The 21,170-nt window shown below is 35.8% G+C and overlaps 1 protein-coding gene across 5 annotated transcripts in view; it reads right to left on the bottom strand.

The window, feature by feature from the left end:
- Window positions 1-21,170, bottom strand: part of arhgap12b (Rho GTPase activating protein 12b) — a 105,825-nt gene extending 84,655 nt beyond the window's left edge. For all 5 annotated transcript variants that reach the window (XM_056469191.1, XM_056469192.1, XM_056469194.1 and 2 more), the window contains exons 1-2: window positions 20,983-21,170; window positions 6,176-6,935 (exon numbers count right to left, since the gene is read on the bottom strand). In XM_056469191.1, the coding sequence (XP_056325166.1) occupies window positions 6,176-6,862 (687 nt within the window). In that variant the 5' untranslated portion in view covers window positions 6,863-6,935; window positions 20,983-21,170. The remainder of the gene's footprint in view (window positions 1-6,175; window positions 6,936-20,982) is intronic.

Below are 21,170 nucleotides of genomic sequence, written 5' to 3'. Positions count from 1 at the left end.
TTGACTGCATTCTTTAATAACTACATTACACAATACTTGTACTTTTACTTTCAGTACTTGAGTAGTAAATTTTGAAATAAACTACTTGCAATACTTAAGTACAAAAAATGTTGAATACTTTAGTACTTCCACTTAAGTATGGTGCTTAAAGAGCACTTTTACTTCTACTCAAGTCACTTTTTGATAGAGTACTTGTACTTTTACTTAAGTCTGGGTCTCTAGTACTTTATACATCTCTGTGTGTGTGCTTGCGTGCGTGCGTGCATGCATGCGTGTGTGTGTGTGTGTGCGTGTATTAGGCATGGAACGATAACCATTTTCAAGGTATACCCGGCTTTGGAAAAGTGAAGGTTTTAAAACCACCAAATTTTTTGTTTTTTTATTTTTAGGACAATAGTATCTCCAGCAGAAAAGATATCCAAAGATGTCATTTTAAACTGTAAAGAAATCTGTGTTTTTGAAACAAATGAAGACAGCAGAAGATAATGGTTCGTTTGAATTATTTAGCCTGACATGTTTACTGCTCCAAAATATTATAAATGTTTCTCAACAAAAAAATATAGTCTTCATAGGGGGAAAAGTTCTTGTTTTTTACCCAGACATCTAAAAAGAATATATTTTAGAGCAGTAATCACAATACCGTAAAACTGTGATATTTTTATCCAAGCTTATCATACCATCACAATCTTATACTGGCCCATGCCTAGTGTACATAAATGCATATAAAAGTTTATGTTTTTTAAAAATCTAAGTATTAAAAACTTTCAAGGATTTAAAATTATGATGACCATTCTTCTTGTGAAATGGGTCCATAGAAAAGAAAAAAAAAAGATACTGAAATAGTTTAAATAAATTTAAACAAAAGTTAAAAGAATTTAACTGAAATATGATCAAGAATTAGAATTAGAAGTCAAGCTGAAACCTGAAATACAATAATCAATGAAATCTAAACAAATAAAAACAGATAAAATAAAAAAGGATTAGCTAAATTAACAAAAAATAATAATAATAAAAATGTAAGAATATTCAAATAAAGCTAAACAGAATTAAAAACACTTTACTTAAAAACCAAAATAGAAAACAGAAACTCAAAGCTGTTAAATAAAGCTGAAATAAATGTAAGCTAAACAGAATTAAAAAATAAATAACTACATAAAAACGCACATAAATTTATTTAAAAGTGTCAGTGAAAAAAAAAATCATATCTTCTAATATAAATCAGAACAAAATTGAAATTTTGCCGACAGAAACATAAATAAAAAAAGGCAAGGCACAATAAAAATACTAAAACTTTACATAAAACTAAAATTCCAAATATTTACAAAAGTTAAATCAAAGAATTCACAAACCACTTTAAGGAATAAAAAAAGAGATGTTCACGGGACTGTTTCCACTTCTATTTTAAGTACAATTCAGTGTTCTTAAATGCCAAAATCCATTAAAAAAATAAATAAAAAAAAATAAAATCACACAAACAGAAAAAAATATATTTTAAAAGGCTACAAAAATTACATGAAACCATTATTAATTGCAAAGATTTCCAACCAGTAATCCACTGTCACAATGGCCAATTTCAAGCAAATAATGATTCACAATAAATTTCAAAGCTATTTACAGTTAAGCTTATAGGTGATTTCAAAGGTCTGGAAGCACATGAGCTTCATAATTGATGGCAGAATTGGTTGAAGTCCTCCATCAACCCAAACATCAAGCATAGTAGATGTCATGAATGAGATGTGGAAGGAAAATATTCTTTGTCTGTGAGGGATAGTTGCTAAAAGGCTGATTAAGTAATCACATGGTTTAGTATTAAGCAGCTGACCCTGATGGACAAAGCCTGACAAGGACAAATCCCTCAAAAGCCCAGCGTACTGTATGTCCCTTTAAGCGCCAGCGAGTGTGTGAGTGTGTGATAAAGCCACTGTTTGCAGCCTGCCATCGAGAAACATGATTATAATTCTTATTATTCGAAAGAGAATAGAAGTAACTAGAAATGGTGTTTACTAAGACTCACACAGTGTCCTAACAACACACAACGCCACAAGATTCCAGTTACAAGCAATTTGGCTGTGTGCACCAAACGCAACGCAAGATGACAGAAACATTTATTTACTAGCCACTGCACTCCCAACAAAATGGTAAAGGCTTTTAATCTAATTAATACTTATGAAACTTATTTAACATTTTTAATAGACTACTGAATGACTGATGTTGTTGGTTTGCACTCAGTCACAGTTCTAATTTCCATTTTCAAACCGTCTGCTAGTTATTTTATTTTCAAAATCAGAGGTAAACTATCTGCTGCTGCTTTTTTTAGTAGTATGTCACATAAAATAGTATTTAAACTCACATTGGTAGCATTTAACACAGAATAAAGCACATAATCGGTACCTAAGGTGATCATTGTCTTAATAGTATATGCTGATGAAACGGTTTATAAAATAGACATTTTGTGCATCGTCTTCACAGATGGTTAGAACAAAAACTCCTTTTAATGCGAAAAACACAGTTTTATCATGTGTCATGGCACCGCGTCACCTGTAGACGGTGTCATATGAGAAGATAAACTCAATCTACAAGTTTACCAATGATTATGATTATTGTCTTTATTTTTCAGAATGACAATATGCAAAATAAAATGGACAGTTCACGCCAAAATGAAAATTGTGTCATCATTTACTCACTCTCCACTTGTTCCAAACCTGTTGGTAGGAATTTGACAAACGAATATCCGAATTTTAATAGGAATTTCACTGTGAGCTGGTTGAAAATCGATTCAAAGATGTAGCGATTCAAACCGGTTAAAATGTTGAATAATCGCGATACATGTTTAGAACAGAGGCGGCGCTGTGTTTACAGCCACAATCTCACTTACTTGCAAGCGGCGAGCAAGAGGTGGAGCGGCAGAGTAAAATGACAGCGGTGAGGTGCGCCAGACAAACACAAACTGTGTGCAAATACTGCGAAAAGACGTTTACTTACACTAATAGAAGAACGAATATGATGCATATAAACCCTCACCACAATTAAAAACTACTGTCACAGACGCCTATATGCAAAAACACTATTAATAAGCCAAACCATGAGGACCGGATGATTTGCAGCTCCGCTTGCGCTGACGAGTGCTACGGAGATCACACAGTGAATCAGTGTTTTCATAGTGAAAGTGTGAAGATGTTTTTCAGACTAAAAGAGAAAGTTGTTCTGTTACAGAAGCAGGTATTAGATTATTTTTACCCTCCTTTTCAAATTAGTTTATGCATATTTTAATAATTTTCTTATTACTGAATATTTAAAAAGTGTTCAAGATTATCTCTTTTTAGTTATACTGATACTTATACTAATTAATTGTACAATTAATATTAATTATTTACCTTCATAATCATGTTCAACTCCTGTCTCTAGTCTATTTTATAATTAGTAATTTTATATTATATATATATTTTTTATGCCAGTGGCCAGTCCCCAGATCAGAGAGGGCTATTGACCACCTCTGTAAACACTGCTCTCTGGTTTAGGAACGGCTTTCCTCTCCACACCAGCCATCATTTTTCAGCAGGGGGACATGTGCATAAATGTGCGAAGATCTCAGTTTATGCCAGAAAACGTAGACGTGCTGATATTTCTTTTTAAAAAATGTAAAATCCCACAGTCACAGTTTTAATTTGTTTATATTATTGAGGAGTCTTCTTTAGTTTGTATTGTTCTTTTTTGGAGTTTGTTTTTAAAATAGCCATTTAATTATGGCAGAAAATATATAATATTTTGCAAAAATGTGCAACATTTAAGAAACAAATGAAAGGGCTCATCACCTTAAATTTGTTGCAAATAATTTTGTTAAAATTGTGACTAAATCGTGAATCGTGAGATGAGTATCATGAATCGTATTGATTTAGGAGTCAGGAGAATCATTACATGCCTTCCTGTTGGAGTTTCTTTCTACTGTTGAACACAAAAGCAGATGAGGATTGCTGGAAACCAGTAGCCACTGACTACTATGCAAGTCAATGGTGACCAGTTGCTAACATTCTTTCAAAAATCTTCTTTTGTGTTCAACAGAAAAAAGAAACTCAAACAGGTGCTGAATCACTTGAGGATGAGTAAACGATGACACAATTTCATTTTTGGGTGAACTATTTCTTTAAACTTCTCAATGTGCATCTTTCCATACCATTCACAGTCTCACACCCACACAGACAAAACGGGGGCAACAACACGATCTAGTCAGATATGACCTACTTTCTACGTATTCTCCCACAATCCCTTTTGTTCCCCCAGCAGCACCCTCTTTCAGAGACACAGAGAAATGGGGGAGGAGGAGTGTAACAAAGACTAAACACCCAATTCCACACGATGCACCCTGGGACACTCAGAAATCAAGCTCGATCACTCACAAACTACTTAGTGCACACTAATGTAGAATCCCCATATGGCAAAGCCCCCTGACATCTAGTAAGAAGCAGATTAAATATAATGAATGCACTGCAATTAACTCTCTTCAATTTGTGTATTACACGAGAGAATCAGAAAAGTGTATTACAATATAACTGTTATTACGAAAAATAAATTAAAAAAACTACATGTAATATATTACTTTTATTATAAATATACATTACACAATTTAGTATTTATAATTTTAATGTATGCGTTTATGTACACATACATATGTAATTGTTAATTGATTATACATAAATTCATACATGCATATGTGTGTATACACATAAAATTCATACACGTGTATGCATGTTTTGGATGGATGGATGGATGAATATATGTTTTGGATGGATGGATGAATATATGTTTTGGATGGATGAATGAATATATGTTTTGGATGGATGAATATGTTTTGGATGGATGGATGAATATATGTTTTGGATGGATGGATGAATATATGTTTTGGATGGATGGATGGATATATGTTTTAGATGGAAGGATGGATTGAAGGATGGATGGATGGATGGATTTTTTGGATGGATGGATGGATGGATGGATGGATGGATGGATGGAGGTGTGTTTTGGATGGATGAATGCATGTGTGTTTTGGATAGATGGATTTATCCATGCATGGATGGATGGATTTATGTTTTGGATGGATGGATGGATGGATGGATGGATGTGTTTTGGATGGATGGATGGATGGATGGATGGATATGTGTTTTGGATGGATGGATGGATGGATAGATATTTTGGATGGATGTTTTGGATGGATATACGTATGTGTGTTTTGGATGGATGGATGTTTTGGATGGATGAATGCATGTATGTTTTGAATGGATGGATAAATAAAGGATATATGGTTTTGATGGATGGATGGATGGATGGATGGATGGAAACTTGTTTTGGATGGATAGATTGATAGAAATATGTTTTGGATGGATGGATGGATGGATATATGTTTTGCATGGATGGATGGATGGATGTTTTGGATATTTGGATGGATGGATGGATGGTTGAATGAATGGTGTTTTGGGTGTATGGATGGATGTATGTTTTGATGGATGTTTTGAATGGAGGGATGGATGGATGTTTTGGATATTTGGATGGATGGATGTTTTAGATGGATGGATGAAAGTTGTGGATGGATGGATGTATGTTTTGGATGGATGGATGGATGTATGTTTTGCATGGATGGATGGATGTTGTGGATGTGTGTTTTGAATAGATGGGTGGATTGAATGCACATTAAGAAACTCTAAAGTCAACAAGTTTAATATTTTTGTTATCTCTATTATAATAGTGTCTATTACTGTCTAAACCAAAACCTGTAAGGTGACCACAATTTCCACTACCATCTCCTGCTGAACAATTGTCAGGCAAGGAAATGAAAAGAAGGCAAGAGCAGAGAAAACCACTCCTGAATGCAATTTAACCTGACAGACAAGAAGACACGCAACCGTAAATGTCAGAGGTAAAACTGAGGGGAGGATAAAGGGGAAGGTGTGGAGGAGGAAACGTTCGATTAGTCTTCAAGTAATTGTTGGAACACCGTGTTACAGCAAAAAGATAATGACAATCAAAGGATAAAAAGGCGGCGAGAGCATTTCTGCCATAGATAAACACTGAAAACGCTGAGAATAAAAAGGTGAGGATGACACTGAAGGAGATAAAGGCAGAACATGAGTACATTTGGGAGGGAAAGCAGGAAAGAAGCAGAGTGAACTTCACTTATTCTTACCTGTATGTGTTCAGTCGAGCTGCTGCTGAGCTCGTCTCCAGATTCTGAGTCATTTCTCATTTTCTCCACTCCATCTCCCGGTGACACACTGCCATCCGTGTCTACAGACAAACCACCTGTGAGTTTGCCCTGGCAGCCTTGATCTCGTGGAGGAGATTCTGCACGCCCTTGTGGAAGCGTGGGATTAGCGTGGTGGAAGTTATGATGGTTGTTGTTGTTGAGCAGAGTTAGTTCAGCAACAACGCTCTTCATCCCTGGGTTATGATTGCTGTCCCGTAACAGCAATGGCGGGGTTTGTTGTCCTGGTAAAGGGGAAGGTGTTGTTGATGGCGGCGGCCTCCCGAAAGTGGACTTTTCCGTGGGAGCACGCTGGTTGAGATTTTCATTCGACGATCTGCAATGGGTGATCTCGAGAACGTTTGGGGGTTTTGCTCGAGGTTTGGGTGGTGGCATGAGGGCACGTCGGACCTCTCGGACGTACTGAGCAGGGACGTAAAAAGCCTTGGTGCCCTCCTCCCGACGAACTTGCCACCAGTCCTCATTGGTTTTCCGAACCAACATGTAGCATTCGCCTTGTCGTATGGAGATGAGTTTGTCTTTCGCTTTGTACTCATAATCGTACTCCACCTCAATATACACCTGTCCCGGGGCGATGGACAAATCACAGCGGCCATCCCGTTCAGTCATGGCTCAATCTGTCCTTGTGCTATTCAGGAGACAGACAGTAAGTGGATCCTCATGTCTTGCTGTGTCCGCACAACTGTGAAAAGAGAAAATGAGACTGTGAAAAACTGACAGAAATTTAGTCCAATAGAGAATATATAGATGATATATCTATATAAAAGGGTATTTTTACAACTGACATGAAAATGTTTGTCCAATACAGATAACAATAACTCTTTATATCTGGAAGCCAATTGGTCGATACATGGCCGACATATATAAAATATGAACATTATAACCACAATTGGTGCCATCATGGCCATTTTTACAATCCTAACCTATATTCATAAATAATGCAATGCTAACGGGCATATCCTTCATCACTGTACAGAATATTAGAATGATTTTTTTCTCATTCTGTGATATGATACCACACCTGGTCACAAAAAGTATTTATCAACCTATTCCAATATGGCTGCCAATAAATTGTGCATCACTGGAGTTTGACATGAAGGCAAGATAACCTGTCACATTAACGAAACACTCAATGGAAATAGGCTTTGTTTACCAGTCACCTAGAGTTAAACATTTGCGTTTTACCGTTTTTTAATCCATGCAGCAGATTTCCCCAAAAAACAAAACATTTTGGTAATTGTCTGTGTCTCTGTGGTTACACACGGTACTAAGACTAATGGAAATTTAAAGGTTGCTATTTCCAAGGCTGATATGTCTAGAGTGGTCCAAAGGTGGACCTTTCCATGGGAGCACGCTGGCTGAGATTTTCATTTGACAAACTGCATTGGATGATATCGAGAACATTTGGGGTAACTACAGAAGAGTCAAGAACGTTTCAAGAACGTTTGTGGGTAACTACAGAAAAGTTGAGAACGTTTGGGGGTAACTACAGAAAAGTTGAGAACGTTTGGGGGTAACTACAGAAAAGTTGAGAACGTTTGGGGGTAACTACAGAAAAGTCAAGAACATTTTGACATTTGGGGTAACTACAGAAGAGTCAAGAACATTTTGACAACATTTGGGGGTAACTAGAGAAGAGTCAAGAACTATTGACATCATTTGGGGGTAACTACAGAAGAGTCAAGAACTATTGACAACATTTGGGGGTAACTACAGAAGAGTAAGAACTATTGACAACATTTGGGGGTAACTACAGAAGAGTAAGAACTATTGACAACATTTGGGGGTAACTACAGAAGAGTCAAGAACTATTGACAACATTTGGGGGTAACTACAGAAGAGTCAAGAACTATTGACAACATTTGGGGGTAACTACAGAAGAGTAAGAACTATTGACAACATTTGGGGGTAACTATAGAAGAGTAAGAACTATTGACAACATTTGGGGGTAACTACAGAAGAGTCAAGAACTATTGACAACATTTGGGGGTAACTACAGAAGAGTAAGAACTATTGACAACATTTGGGGGTAACTACAGAAGAGTCAAGAACTATTGACAACATTTGGGGGTAACTACAGAAGAGTAAGAACTATTGACAACATTTGGGGTTAACTATAGAAGAGTAAGAACTATTGACAACATTTGGGGGTAACTACAGAAGAGTCAAGAACTATTGACAACATTTAGGGTAACTACTGAAGATTCAAGAACGTTTTGATAATGCCTGGGGGTAACTACGAAAGAGTCAAGAACATTTTGACAACATTTGAGGGTAACTAAAGAAGAGTCAAAACCGTTTGGGGGTAACTACAGAAGAGTCAAAAACGTTTGTGGGGGGGTAACAACAGAAGCGTCAAGAACGTTTGGGAGTAACAACAGAAGAGTCAATCTTTACATTTGAGCATTCCCTTAACACAACAACAGCAAACCAAATGATGTAATCAGTTCTATTTAAACCTTTTTTAAAACAAACAAAAGACTATTTTTTATTTTATGCCGACAGCACCAATAAATGCACTGCATTTGAAAAAAATTAAAACAAATCACACAACTAAAAAAAACAGCTACTGTACTTTCCAGCATCAAGGGCAGTTGCACGGTAACCTAATCATGCATAAGGAGGCCATGGCAACCAGCATATCAGTAATCCAATGATCAAATTACAATGACAGGTCTCAAGGAACACAACTGCACTCTCACACATACACCGATCATTAAGAGATATTTTTCAGACAGAATATTGCCTGCAGATGCATTTCTACTCTCAACATGCATCTGTTTGGCTCCATATACTTCTCTCACATGTACACAATCCCCTAAGCATTCTTAGGTTAAATATACACTGTCACGTTCACATATGGTACGTAAAGATGATGGATTGTGACAGCCTTGGGCCGGATATAAAGAGCGGCTGGATTCACTCTTGCTTTCATTTCTCTGACTCTTTGTTCTCTTTAGTCCTTGTGAGTATATGAAAAAAGGTGTATTGATGCACACTATGCAGGATAAATGCAAGTGCTTTATGATCTGGCAAGCTCTAATCTGATTGGCTGGCTTTGTAGGCAACTGCAGATACATAGGTCTTTGAAAAGAATGCTTTGAAAGCTGGACCTGGTAAATATACTACCATTCATAAGTTAGGGATAATGACCAAGACAGCACTAAATTGTTTCCAATAGTGACAATAAAGACTTTCATGTGGTCTGCCATGGAAATTAAAGAACCCTTATTATATATTATAAAAAGTCATATTTTGGTTTTGGGGGTCTCCAACAACAGGCTATGTAGGTTAAAAAACACTTTCATTGTCTTATATTATGCGTTTATTTTTACCTAATTACTACGCGACCCCTAATTAATTTTCAGCGATTCATTTGTTCTCAAACCCCTCCTTAGCATGATGCTAATCTGCCCTGATTGGTCCAATGACCCAGTCTGTTGCGATTGGTCGACTGCGTTCAGCGCGAGACAGAGAGAAATGCCTACCACGGCTTATCAACATTGTTGAAGTAGTCAGAGTGCATTAACCATAAGTAAACCAGAGTGCATTAACCATGTAAAAACAACGATACACTTGGTATTAATCCACACAGTGGCAAAAGCTGAACTACTTCCGACCCTTGACCGCCGCGAGTATGTAGAAACAGCTGACAACGGCCATAGCAATCACAAATGGCAGAGGATCGCGAGCTCATAAGCGCATTCAAATCCATGAGGACAGCAGCATGTGCCGCATTTTTAGTGTGGATTTAGATGCGATATGTGAATATAAAGCGCTAACCAGATACAGTACAAGCCATGTGGAGCGATTACAAGTAACAAAACGCAATTAAATACATATTTTGCAAGCTAGAGAACCATTTTAGTCACAGTTACACTAGGAGGAAATGGAGGAAGAAATGGATCTATTAACTGTGTACTGTAAAGTTCCAGTCAGGCGCTGACAAAGTCCCATACATCAATAGTCTTTTCTGATCCCTCTTAAACAAATGGCTGACGAATCCCCCATTACAGGGTAGATTACTGCATTAAATACTAGAAAGTACACTCATTAATGTTCACTCATCTACAGTCATGATCAGTCCCACACACAGCTGCATTCTGCATTCTGCTTAAAGGGAAAGGCGCGTTCACGTTTTACCTGATCTAGCACTTAATATTTGGTATTGTTTCGTGTCGACGTTGATACGAACAGGCCAAAAGATACGGACGAACAACGAATAATTTAAAAGACTCTGAGTCAAAACTTTTATTTAAAAAATCTATATTTATAAACAAGGTGCAGTTTCACATTTAAACCTCTGGATGTTGTCATTCACTTAGAGCTTTGTTGCACACTGCATTAAAGGTAATTTTCAAAAACCCATACAAGGGGCTCTTTAAAGTATCTTATCTTATATGTGATGTCATGCAAGTTCCATTGGCTATCTTCATGACAAAAATTATTTTGAATATTATAAATATAATAAAAACCATTCAAAGACACAAACAAGCAAATACATAAAACTCTTTACATTAATATTCTGCCATACACAGAATTCAGAAAATGTCATTCTTTTCAGACAAAATCTGTTAAAAAAAGAATTTATAATTCATTTAAAAATCCTGAAAATGTTAAAATAACTAAATAAAACATTAAAAAAATATCAAATAAAAAAGAAATTAAATAAACACTAAATTAGCATGTTAAAAAATATTTCTGACGGATCCCATGGCACTGAAGACTAGAGTAATGACTGCTGAAATTCAGCTTTCATCAGAGGGGAAAAATGACACTTAAAAATATATTAAAATTGAAAACAATTATATTAAATTTCAATATCAATACACAACATAACATTACTGTTTGTTACTTTAAATTTTTTCCAAATTAATACAGCCTTGGTGATCATAAAACAATTTTAAAACTCTGTCTATCCCCAAAACTGAATGAACATTTATTTCTAATGACTGATTGATTTATCTATGTTTGATAATACAATTTAGTACTGTTTTACATTTTATCCATGCAGCCAAAATAGCATAGAAATCATACATCACCCCTAACATGAAGAGAATTTTCAGCTAAATAGTAAAAATTATGGCTACAAAAGAAAAAAAAAACATTTGCACATTCTTTACAAGCTATAACACCCTCTCTACTTATAGCAAGTTAATCCACATGGTCTGTCCTTAAACGGTCAGTCACTGAAGCCGAAGGGTTTACTACACATTTGGAAATAGCAACAAATATTATACAACCTGCTCAGTGAGTGTGAAGCCATGCGGTGCTGTCAAATTTTAGATGCGGATTTGATGTGACATAAGGCACCTCTCAAAATAGCCACGGAGGAGAGGAACTGATAGAGGTTACTAAGACTGAATGAAACTAAATACTGTAACCAGACACAGGCTGCACTGATGCCTCCACTGAGAAAACCTCATGCTGTTGAGTCAAGCACAGACTCACGTGCGCACATACAAATAATTCACTAGCAATATGCGTTCTTTTATATACAGTCTTGTCGAAAATAAAAGCTACTGCCTTCCTGCTCATGCAGCAGGGAGCAGCTGGCTTTTATCAAAATGCCTGATCTTCATAGACCTTTTGATTATGAGCTAAGCTTTGAATTTATGAACCTGCGTCTCATCGATGAAGAGGTCAGGCTGGTCAGCTTTTCTCCCTCTCTCATGCTGTCGGTTGTAGATTCTTTAACAAGGTATTAAACTTGCACACAAAATAATGATGTAAATCAAACCAAAGAGACTCGGACATAACAAGCATAAACATTGTATTTAGAGATATTTTAATGGCCTTTTAGTACAAGTATAAGTGTCCAAACCGTCGCAGAATAACTTTTTATTATACACTGTATAGTTCATTTTAGGGCTCTGCGATTAATCGAATCGTTGCGATTAGCTAATATATTTGTATTATTTCATAATACATTTCATTGTATTACAAGCAACAAGTTTAATTTACTGAAAGTGAGTAAACCTGCAGTAACTTTGAACTCAAGTTGACTTAATTTTTATAATTATGCACATAGTTCATTTACTTAAAACGTTAAAAAGTTGCGTGATGTGCTTTGAAATGTGCATTTTTGATCGATTTCTGACAATTTCAACTGAAACATGTAGACAGACCCTCCCCTTTTTAAAAAACAGCCAATGGCGTTTCGATTTTACTACAGCACTGCCAATAAAAGTGGTTGAGTTGAAGCACATCAAATGAAAAGCAAGTGAGAAGCATCTTGAAGGGGGCGGGGCATGTCAGATATTATAGAGCAGGGGTCTCAAACTCAAACTGACGGGGGCCCATTTCAGTGACTGACAATTCATAGGAGGGCCGTTTTAACATTCAAGCACAAGTAAAAAGTGAAAACCTGACATAATTGATGCATATTAGGACAACACACATAACGGTTATATTTCAAGCATTACCGGTCACCAGTGATTATGCAAATGAGCATGTTTATCATATCATACATCAGCTGCTGAAATATATCTGTGGTTGTTGTGTGTATGGACGAGCGTTAGACACACACTCAGTCATTCTTCCACAAAGTATATGCTGTCAAAACCGTTTCTTGTTGTACATATTGAAGGGGTAGTTTAAATTGCTATGAAAATACTACAAATAATAGGCATAATGATTATTATTCTGTCCCAACCAATTATATTATCCCAGTAGCATAAGAACAGCAGAAAGCACAGTTTGAGAGTTATAAAAAATTTTTGGGGTGTTTTGAGCTAAAACTACACACTCTAGGAACATCCGAGACTTATATTAAAATTTGTAAAAAGGGGCAAAATAGGTCCCCTTTAAAACCAACATACTACTATTATTATATATTTTAAAATTCTTGATTTCACAGAGAATTCAAGCCAGTAGGTTTGCTCATTTTTTAAGTAAACTCAACTAATACATTTAAAAGCAAGTGCTTTACACTAATCACTTTAAAAGCATTGTGATTTTTAAAAGCAGTTTGTGCCATTATAACTGCTCAAACTTTTGGAACCAAGTAGATTCTGATTGGCTGTCCATGTTTTAAAAGTTTAACAGCTGGAAAAAAGCTTTAACAGATTTCAATGATATTTTCCGTCCTTTTTCATTTTTATGCCATTATTGTGACTCCGCTATTAACAATTTTCACAATTATATCTGCATCATACCATTACAGTTATTGTCTTTGGTGTAATTAGACCTTAATGGTCCTGCATCTTATGTTAAAGACACATAAAACTGAAGGCTGTTGCTGAAACCAACCTGTTCCTCTCCACTGCGCTTGTCACAACAACACATCTCTTCCACCAGAGAAGACAGTTGACCTAGCATTGGTTTAACCGATGCAGAGCTAAAGGCAATCTGCTCTCCCTCTGTATTCGCATTCTGCACTAAACACTCATGCCAGCCTTGGCAGCAACTTCACACTTTCACATCCTTTCATTTCCTACATACTTCATCAAGCCTCACCACAGGCACTCCAAAACACTGAGGCATAAACTCCAAGACAAGAGACACTGATTAAAATACAACAAATAAGAGCATGAGGAAAAGCTGGAAAACACTGTCGATTACAGCTTTTTAGAGGAAATTTACACATAATGATTTATCTCTTTTTTTTCTTTTTTTTTATTCCCTGCTCAACTTTTTCAGCATTCACCTAAATTATCCGGTGCACCACAGACACATTTTACTGTGGTGTTTGCACCTTATGGCTTGCTTTTAGCAAAATGACACAATGTTCTAAAAACTTTGTGCTCAAGTTTCCACTTTTACAGAACTTGTCTCAATTCCACTGCCATGCGCCATGTGCTTTAAAAGCAAAAACGTGTCTTGCGTGAATGGTCCCTTAGTGTGAAATGATACCGTATGAACTCAAGCCAAAGTGAACTCAGAACATCCAGTACTGAACTAATGATCCTGTGAATGCACAGAGAGACAGGTTCTGTAAAACAGCTATTAATAAACCACAACAGAAATAACAAATGACTGGTCTTCACAAAGGTTTAGTTCATCCAAAAATATGTTGTTAAGTTATTCACTCCCAGACCACCTATATAATAATTTATAAAAGGCTAATCAATTACAAACGGGGGGGACTTTGAAAGTCAAATAGACATACATTGATATATATTGAGGTCTTAGAAAGTGAAATAATCAGTATTAATATTATTTTGCCTGTATGGATTTTGACTGTCAAAGTGCCAGTATTCATTGATTTGTATTTTATATTATATTGCCAAGGAACACAGATAAAAGTCTTTGTTCATGTTCAACTGAAGAAAAAAAAATGAAATAATCATATTTATCTCAAATTCATTTTAACATTGTTATTTTAATAAAATGACTTTATTAAAATTCAGTGCGGTGAAAAAACTTTGGTTGCCCATTTGGCGAACAAAGTGAGGTGGACACCTTCACAAGCGGTCTAGTAACTCATAAATAATTAAAAGCTACAAATATATTTTTATACAAAAATATATTAAGGGCATTTATTATGGCGTAATAATAAAAGATGACAGACATTCAAAGCTTAATTCAAAAATCTTAATAAAAACTTGTAAATATAAATATGATTGAATGTAATCTGTGCAATCTTATATGAACAGTCAGAATGACTGATTTGACCATTCTAGCAGTTACAGAATTCTGGTAGTCCCAACGACTACTGATACATAATCAACAATTTTAACATTTAGCTTTTTTATCCATATTTTGGAAAATCTTATGCTTACCCAGATTGCATTTATTTAATCAAAAACTGCCCAATGTACAGTACTAGGGCTGCACGATGTTGAAAAAAACCTGACATTGTCATATTTAGTTTTTCTGCTAAATACATTGTGATATGAATATAACTTAATTTATAATTTCATTTCATGACTCAAAACTAGGGCCAGACAGAATCTGCGGAAATTTTTTGCTATTTCTGCGCAGAATATTGTAAAAAAAATCTGCAGATTTATGCTGAATGACTTTGGGTGCATCGTAACTAAAAACTTAATATGTTAAATAAAAAATAATAAATGTTTCATTTTTATTTATTGCTTACAATCTAAATCCTATTAGATCCATTTATTTAGTAAACAAAGCAAGTCTCTCATATAATATATCCACTATATATCTACTAAAAAACAGACAATATTACTTTACAAACTGTATTGTTTATAAATAATATAAACTTTTTCGTATTAATCAATAATATTACTGAAATTAATTTAAAACTGAATTTTAATTTAAGAACTAAATTTAAACTAAATAAATAGACTCAAAGATGGGCTGATTTCTGCTCATGCAGATTCCGTGTGGGCCTATTCATAACTCTATTTGAAAAGTATTCATAATTGAATAATCATGACTGTGATCATTTTGTAAGGGGAGACTTGTTCAAGCACCCAAATGGTTTAAATTCGCTTGAAATCTTACATAGTCACAGGGTTTTAAAAAAATCTATTAGGGTTTAACTTTATTCAGACTGTGTTTTCTGGTTAATTACACTCCAACTCAACTCATCATTGCAGATCCTACAATGTGCCTATTGCCGATTCGCACATTGTGATATCGATGCTGAAACAATATATTGTGCAGCCCCTACAAATGTACTATACTTTTCTATTATTAATTTTTAACAGATGCAATTATTTAAGTGTATACAGGTATTCAGTGAATTGTATGTGAAGAAAATATCAGTACATTTTTCAGAAAACTGATTGTATGATTATAATATTCTGCCAAGATATTCTTACAATGTATTTCAAGCAGTCTTCAGTGTCATATGGTCATTCAGAAACCAATCTAATATGCAGATTGTCAGCATTCTTTCATGAACAGAAAGTTCAAGAGTTCTTTTGCAACATTATAAATGTCGTAACCATCACTGACAGATCTTTTTTATTCTCAGGTAATCCACCACCTAATGATTAAGTTTGCAACAAGCCTGTCTGTCTGCCCGCAAAACTGCCCTGTCCTCCAGACACTGTGAACTGAGCTAAACATAGTCCATCCTCTCCCTCTGCCAATAACAGCTACAGGAGTCATTCACATTTGCAAACTTGGGTTGCACTGTTAACACAAGGAAGAGGCCTGAGAAATAAAAGCCTTTAATGATTTCTGATGAAAGAAGGAGAGGACAGCATCTGAAAAGGAGCAATATTATTTACACACCACAGACTGGAAGATCTTAGGTGAAAGCTCTGATGCCAGATTTTCGATCAACAATAAAACAGCTTGAGGCAACCCTTATCAACATTTTTTTGAAAAGAGAAAACAGGTCTTCATTAAAGTGAACGCACAAATATCTGATCAAAAAGTAGCACACAAGGATTTGAAATCAACCATGTGTCTCCTATTTGGGGACTTGACTGCAAACCAAAGTGGAGCTTTTATAAACAAAGAGCAGATGGAAGGTCTCCTCTGGGTGTGAGTGCAGTGTCACTGCGGCCAACATGCAAAAGACATTACTACCAAATTTGCAGCAAGATGAGTAAGACTGGCACTTTAACAGAAAACTGAATATCATATGATGCATCATATATGCTGGGAAAGTGTTTATAAAGTTTCACTCTTTTGGATTCAAGTAACACAGAGTTTCACTATCAAGACCACCACATTACCACTCACTGAAAATCTGAAACATAATGCCGAACATCACCATCATACACTACCTAGTCTTGTCCGTCAATCCCAGTTGTAGGAGCAACAATTCATAACTTGACTTCTAGTTGATCATTTGGAAAAGAGGCAGAAGGTATATATTTTTCAGTCAATCAGTCAAGTTTGGTGAAGGAAAAATCATGGTTTGGGGTCACAATCAGTATGGGGCGTGCAAGAGATCTGCACAGTTGATGGCAACATGGCATCAAGATATTACAAAAAACAGGAGAGGGCAAACTCTTCAGCAGGATAGCGCTCCTTCTCATACTTCAGTAGTATATAATTATTTAATGACGTCAGCAAAAAAAGACTATTTTCATGGCAAAAAAAACATTTAATTATTAGATATACAATTAACAACCACAAACAACTGAACCTTGAGTTCATTTAATAAAAAACCTGATGCAGTCATTAAAAGCTTTACAGAAATAGGAATTTTGCAGAACAAACACTGGGTGGGGTATTCAGCTTTAAGTTAAAAACTATAGGTCAAACATTTATGTTCAATACAACATCTGGTAAAAATCAATTGATCAAGTCTAGTCTTATGTATAAAAATGTATAAAAAAATCTGTTTCACATATTGCTGAAACATTTATTAGACACAATAAATGCAGTACTGTAGCCTTATTAAATACCAAAGTATTAGAAAACTTCTGTCTTTGTCTTTAATCAAACTTTAATTGAGCTCAAAAAGTAAACAAATAAACCAGAATTAAATGCTACCCAGAGATTATTCAATCTCTCAAACAGAGCAATTTGTGTGGCATTTAATTACAGCAAATTTTAAACCAGGCAGTCTGTATTATTGCTTGAACTTGACAAAACATGCTTCTGTTAAATAAATTTCCAGAGGTTTCCGTGACATTTTACATTCTGGACATGATCAAATTAAGCATTGTTACGCAGCAGTCTCGGACATTACATAACATTTACAATAAAGGCCAACATGACCCACTTTCAAATCAGCCAGTTGTAAATTTACTAGAGAAAGGCAAACATCATGACCTGAAGTTTATCATAGAATATCTGAAATTTTGGCCGATGAAACAGAACAACCAGTGTCTCTAAATCTGCAACCTGGGAAAAATAAACTTGAGATTTCAAACGGTGTTTATATATGGACATCTGGTCTAGACAAGAAAACATTTGGAATCCCACAGTCTGCACTTGGGGGATCCATGAGGTTGGCGAGGATTATGCTCTCAAACACTGTCATCCTCTTTTAGAGAATTGATTTGTTTGTGCAAATAACAAGTCTTTTGGAGCAAATAAAGTTTTGCAAACTATTCCATGCTATTAAAAACCTTGAATGGCTTAGATATAGAACAAGAATTTATAGGTAGTATTTGATCTCTGTAGAAACAATACATTTAGTCCAGTTACCTGATCACTTTAAGAACCTGACACTGTAAATGCCACAGTATCCATCCCTAACAGTTATGCTCTCATTTCCAAACATGACTTTCACCCACATTTGAACTAGAAGAACTATATCTTTATTTGAAGAAAAAAAAAAGAGTAGTCATGCAAATCTACATGGCTGGCTGGTACAATGTAAAAAAAATGCTGGGTTTCACACAATTAATTTGTGTTGAGATAACATGAAGTAATTAAGTGGACTTACTATTTTTTTCAAAAGTGGATTGAATATAAAACAATTAAGTTGTAAAAAAAACTCAAGGATTGTGTTGTTTTAGCTCATTTTAAATATATATATATATATATATATATATATATATATATATATATATATATATATATATATATATATATATATATATATATATGTGTGTGTATGTATGTATGTGTGTATGTATGGATGCATGTGTGTATGTGTGTATGTGTGTATGTGTGTATGTAGGTAGGTAGGTAGGTAGGTAGGTAGGTAGGTAGATAGATAGATAGATAGATAGATAGATAGATAGATAGATAGATAGATAGATAGATAGATAGATAGATAGATAGATAGATAGATAGATAGATAGATAGATAGATAGATAGATAGATAGATAATTATAAATCGATATTTTTTCCAATGCAATTACACAATACCGTAAAAATCTGAATTAGACGATAAAAATTGATATAGGGTGTGTTGAACTTGAAGAGGCACTGTGAGGTACGATGGTGTTTGAACGTGTATGATGATGACAATCACTCATTCACTCTGCACATGAACTGAACCCCACCAACTCTATCACAAGTTCGCCTGTGACATGAGACAGCAAACTAAATTGCACTTCTCATGTGCAGAGTGAGAGAAAGGGATGGTCTGCTTGATGCTGCACTGCGCTTTCCAGTCAAATTGGTCAAGGAGCAGCAACACTTCCACAAACACCTTTCACACAAGACATGTGAAACACAACTCTTTCAATAATTGTTAATATGGAATATATGCGATTTTCGGGCTGTTATGAGTTTGACGGCAAAGTATGTTTCAGGCTGTATCTAGTGAGATGATATTTTAAGGCATAATTCTCCCAAAAATGAAAATCCTGTCATACTTTATTTTCTATAGAACACCAAAGATACATTTAAAAAAGCTCATGCTTGTTAATCCAAGAAAAACTTTGAAAGTGGATGGCTGCTGCTTTCCCACATTCTTCAATATATCTGCTTTGGTGTTCAACAGAAGAAAGATTTGTAGAAATTTTCAAGCTCTGCTAGAATTTGGGTTGAACTGTCATTTTCAGCTCCCTTTTATGACACACTGACGTTACAATACTTTTGTTTCATGTGTCAAGCAAGGCTCTCTGTGTGTAAATTACAAAAGTACAAAATAGACCACAGGTATTCATATCCAACCTAGGAAGCCACAAGAGGTGCCATTTATGTTCACACTTAGCAAATAATACCTGAGAATTCTTACACATACCCCATTCAATGAAATAAATAAGGGTGTTTTGTTCAATACAAATTAGATTTTAAGACATTACATTTATAGAATGCTAAATCAGAAGAGTCTCAGCTATATTTCAGTAATTTAATTATGTTTAATATACGAAATCTGGCAAGTCTCACAACAAATTAGAATGAAAATGCTACCTCTATAGTGTCTTGAGTGTCCCTTGTAATGGCTTGATGCTCTGAAATGGCTCTTTGTCATTCATCTCGCTGACTTCAGAGTAGCTCTCATTTTGATTAAACTATTTCTCATTCCGACAAACAACCAGGCAGAATAAATCGGGTTTGTTTGTCTAATCCACTCAGCCACTTAGCAGCCGTGAACACAAAGTGACCTTGCAGGCGGGAAACGCATTATCGACATTACTTGATTTTCAGCATCAGAAAATTCTCACACGTCAAACGGCATTTGCTTTCCTTCCAGCGGTTCATTCATTCAATAGAGATGCAGATGAGCACAATATGTAAGCCATCGCCACAGCCCAAAGCAGACCACAGTTAGAGGACCCGTTTCCCCTGGTAACCTGCCTTTGTTTGGGTCGGCTGCACTGGTCACTCATCGCGGTCGCCAGTGCGGTCCCTCCCCGGGCGAAGGCGACAGCGAGGCCGCGGGGGAAAGGGGTCGGTTCGGTCCATAAACTTTTAAACAAAACACCCACGTACAAACTAACAGTTCTACCCATGAAATGTGTACTGTAATCAATTACAAGTGATTTGTCATCACAATAACGTAATTTAAACAAAATGATTCCGAAGGAAAAGCAAGCCAACACTAGTTTTCCAACGTTAACCTTACCAATAATAACAACTTTGATGAACCGCTTGAACCCTCTTGACTGATGACAGAAATGTAATCAAAACAAAAGCTAAAATAATAATATACACATGTTTACATGTCTATAATATAAATCACATCATAACAAGACGAAAGTGAGATTGGCTATCAACTGCGTGTTAAAACACATGGCTGTAATTTAAAAGCCTGATGGGAGTATTTTGCCGCAGCAAGATAGCAGGTTCCCCCAACCACGAATCCCCAAAGCGGCTTTAGTGGCTGGCCGCAAGGTAGCAAACCGCTGTGCAACAATCAGTCCCCAGTGCTCGCAACAATGCAACTCTTTATATTTACAACAATGCGCCTTTGAAGCGTAAGAATGAACGCAGAAACTGCCCATACTGACCTGGCGTTCAGGGGGATCAGGGAGCGGCCATGCCCGTTAGTTGGAGAGTCTCTGAAATAAACTTTTCCCTTTGCAGTCCTCTACACTCGTGTAAAAAGATAGTGCTCGGCAGCAACACAAAACACACGATCTGACCGCCTCGCGCTTCCAATCGCAGTCGGTCTCCGTGGGTGAGCGAGTGCGCGTTC

This window comes from Danio aesculapii, chromosome 12, assembly GCF_903798145.1.
Source record: "Danio aesculapii chromosome 12, fDanAes4.1, whole genome shotgun sequence".
NCBI classification, from domain to species: domain Eukaryota; kingdom Metazoa; phylum Chordata; class Actinopteri; order Cypriniformes; family Danionidae; genus Danio; species Danio aesculapii.
Note: the sequence above shows the minus strand (reverse complement) of the source record. Positions and strands in the feature narration are given on the sequence as shown.